This window comes from Ochotona curzoniae, unplaced genomic scaffold (assembly GCF_017591425.1).
Source record: "Ochotona curzoniae isolate NIBS_2020 unplaced genomic scaffold, NIBS_Ocur_1.0 contig_3819, whole genome shotgun sequence".
Lineage (NCBI taxonomy): Eukaryota > Metazoa > Chordata > Mammalia > Lagomorpha > Ochotonidae > Ochotona > Ochotona curzoniae.
The window spans coordinates 167,347-170,695 of NW_024466004.1; the positions used below are offsets into that span (position 1 = coordinate 167,347).

Below are 3,349 nucleotides of genomic sequence, written 5' to 3' on the forward strand. Positions count from 1 at the left end.
TTAAAAAAAAATTTAAAAAAAGTCTTGGGAAATGGGATGGTAGAAGTTCAAGCTCAAGAAGACAGAAGAGGAGAAAAAGAAGAGGAGGAATTGTTCCCAGTTGTTCAACGTTTATTTTAAAAGGCTGTTGACAGAGATCAAGTCCAAGTAATGTTTCTGTTCCCTCAAATGCTCAAAAAGGTGATTGTTTTAAATTGTGAATATTTGAACATTTAAAGAATTACATCCTATAAACTATGATCAATTTAAAAATTCATGTTCAAAGGTTTCTTTGAAAGACAGAGTGAGCAGGAAGGAAAGACACACAGAGAAGTCTTCCAACTGCTGGTTCCATCCTAAGTGTCCACAAGGCCAGAGCTTGAGCAGCTCAAGCCAGAAGCCAGGAACTTCATCTGGGTCTCACACATAGGACCTAAGTACTCGAGATCATCTTCCACTGCTTTCTTTCCCAAACGCATCAGCAGGAAGTCAAGTCAGAAACACAGGAACTGGGACTTGAACCAACAATCTGTAGGAGACATAGGTATCCCTTGCAGGGGCTCCGCTGTTGCATCACACCACCAACCCCTATGAGGAAAAGTCTCAGATGGCTATCTACATAAAACTATTTGAGGGAAAGCAAAACAAAAAGTGTCTATACAGCAAAAGTAACAATATCGGAATGAAGGGATAGTTCGCAGAATGGAGAAAAATGCTTGAAAACTATTCATCCAATAATGGATTAATATCCAGATTCAAACTATACATGGTAAGGCATAGACTCAGTCTAGATGTCCAGTAGTGAATGAATGGATAAAGCAAATGTAGTATGTAGACACACAATGGAATATTGTCTAGATACACACAGAGAGAATGAAATCCTGTCATTTTTATCAACATGAACAAGTTGTTGTGTTAAGATAATCCAGGCACGGAAAGACAAGGCAAGTTATAGTTCATTTATGGAAGCGATGAACATCTGTCTTCCGGAAAAGAAGCAGACAGTTACTGGGCAGGGTACGGAAGAGACAGAGACAGGCAGGTGATTAAGGAGAAGATGCCGATGGAGAGGAGGATTAGATTCAAGTGTTCCAGAGCACAGTAAGGCAAATACAGTTAATAATAATACATTTTCAAAGTAGCTAGAAAGGATTTTGAGTGTTTCCAACCCAAATAAATTATAAATATTTCAAACCATGGGTGTTTGAATTACTCTGCATGGATGGTGCACATTGTAATACGTGTGTCAAACCATATAGTACCCCTTGAATATGTACAATTATTACATATCTTTTTTTTTAAAGATTTATTTTTATTATTTCTTTATTGGAAAGGCGGATATACAGAGAGGAGAGACAGAGGAAGAGCCTCCGTCCGATGATTCACTCCCCAAGTGAGCGCGACAGCCGATGCTATGCTGATCCGAAGCCAGGAGCCTCTTCCGGGTCTCCCACGCGGGTTCAGGGTCCCAAAGCTTTGGGCTGTCCTTGACTGCCTTCCCGGGCCACAGGCAGGGAGCTGGAAGGGAAGCGGGGCTGCCGGGATTAGAACCAGCGCCCATATGGGATCCCGGGCGTGCAAGGCGAGGACCTTAACCACTTGCGCCACCGCGCCGGGCCCTACATATCTTTTGAGAGGTATGATAGATAACATATTTTTCCAAAAATTTCCCTCAGAGAACAAGGATTGAAGTTTAGGATTCTGACTACATCTATATGTCCCCATTCACAACTAGAAACAACCCCATTTCTCTCCTGTCCCCTCTCTCACCTCTGTGGCAGGCAAATTACCACGATGTTTACAGGAAAAGTGGTCACAACTCCAGCTCTTCCTCCTTCAGAGGTGTCCCCAAGAGCCAGTCCCCAAACTTCGCCCATGGTAGTGGCCAGAGAAGTTTGTAAGCGGCCTCGAGCATCAGCAGGGTGAGAAAGAGGGCCAGGAAGATAAAGAAGATCTTATCCAAGACCTGCTGAATGGGTCCCCTGGGAGGAGTGGGACCCCGGGCAAATGCTAGAAACACATCCCCTTCGTCCACGTCCATGTCGCCTTCTTCCTCAGCCATAGTAACCCACCTTCTGACAACTGCTGGCTGGGAGCCCTTGCTCAGCACAGCCAGGATTAAGGGGCACAGCTGTGGCCAGCACTGCACCAGCTGATCCTGCCCTAATTAGCATCCCAGTGAGGAGAGGGGTATCCTAGCCTTTAGAACAATTATTTAGTCATTCAGTGCCATGTGAGAAGTCTAGAAAAAAAACAGAGTGAAAATCTGTGATCTGAAAGCCATTCTAGAAACGTGAACTGGAACTGCAGGTCACTCCAAGGCCATCAACTCCAGAGAGCTCCCTACAGAGGCTCAAGTACACTACCGCTGGAGGGGTTCTGTCCTGGCTCTGAGTTGCCTATGCCCTAGGTACTCTGTTCTTAACTTCTAGTCCCAGCTGTGACAGGGAGAGCCGCAATTCGACTCCAGAAGGCGAGGATGTAAAATACCAACAGAAGGGATGTGGCTGGTCAGCGGGGCAATGAGGCTTGCTTGGGGCTGACCGTTGGGAGCAGTTACAAGGGAGCAAGGTTCTGGGCTGGAGTGGCAGTCAGAGGTCCCAATGCAGGGGAGAAGGGACACTTTGCAGCAGAGTGTCCCAGGGCATCCAAGTTTATGCTGATGAGGTGGAACATCACCCTCCTCTCCATCCCCCTCCGTGGGGTTAGTCCCTAGAAAGACTCAAGGATTAGAGGATTAGTCCAGGGTGAGACTTGCCAGCCTGCCCCACCTATTCCAGTAGGCTCAGGGAAGCTGCAGGCGCAGTGCGATCAAACCCTGTGGCTTCTGGGAGTCAGGATGGTGGATTCCACAGCGTCAGCAGCGACGGTTCCTGCTCCCTGCTGACCTCACCACCTGTACCTTTGCTGAAGTATATCAAAACAGTTAAGTCTAGCTATTTATTGCCTATATTTAGGGTTTCCATTGGTAAGCTGGATATGGTTGGCTAGGAGCCTCTTCTGGGGCTCCCAATGAGTGTAGGGTACCAAGGATTTGGACCATCCTCCACTGCTTTTCCAGGCCATAAAGAGATAACTTGGAAGTGGAGCAGCCAGGATTTGAACCAGTGCCCATATGAGGTATAGACACGGCAGATATTGGATTTAGAGGCCACCATACTGTGGGCCACACACACATTAGGGGCCACACAGAGAGAGAGAGAGAGGGAGAGAGAGAGAATTTCCATTTGCAGGGTTACTCCCCCAATGACTGCAATAGCCAGGGCTTGGCCAGGACAAAGCCAGGAGCCAGGAAATTCTTCCAGGTCTCCCACATGTGTGCAGAGGCCCAAGCACTTGAGCCATCCTCCGCTGTTTTCCCCAGCTTAAT

At 47.0% G+C, this 3,349-nt stretch overlaps 1 protein-coding gene across 1 annotated transcript; it reads right to left on the minus strand.

The window, feature by feature from the left end:
* Positions 1-1,792: 1,792 nt before the first annotated feature.
* Positions 1,793-2,041, minus strand: SMIM40 (small integral membrane protein 40). Its single transcript, XM_040982932.1, has one exon. It carries the CDS (start codon positions 2,039-2,041, stop codon positions 1,793-1,795), a length of 249 nt encoding a protein of 82 aa, XP_040838866.1.
* Between the last annotated feature and the right edge of the window lie 1,308 nt (positions 2,042-3,349).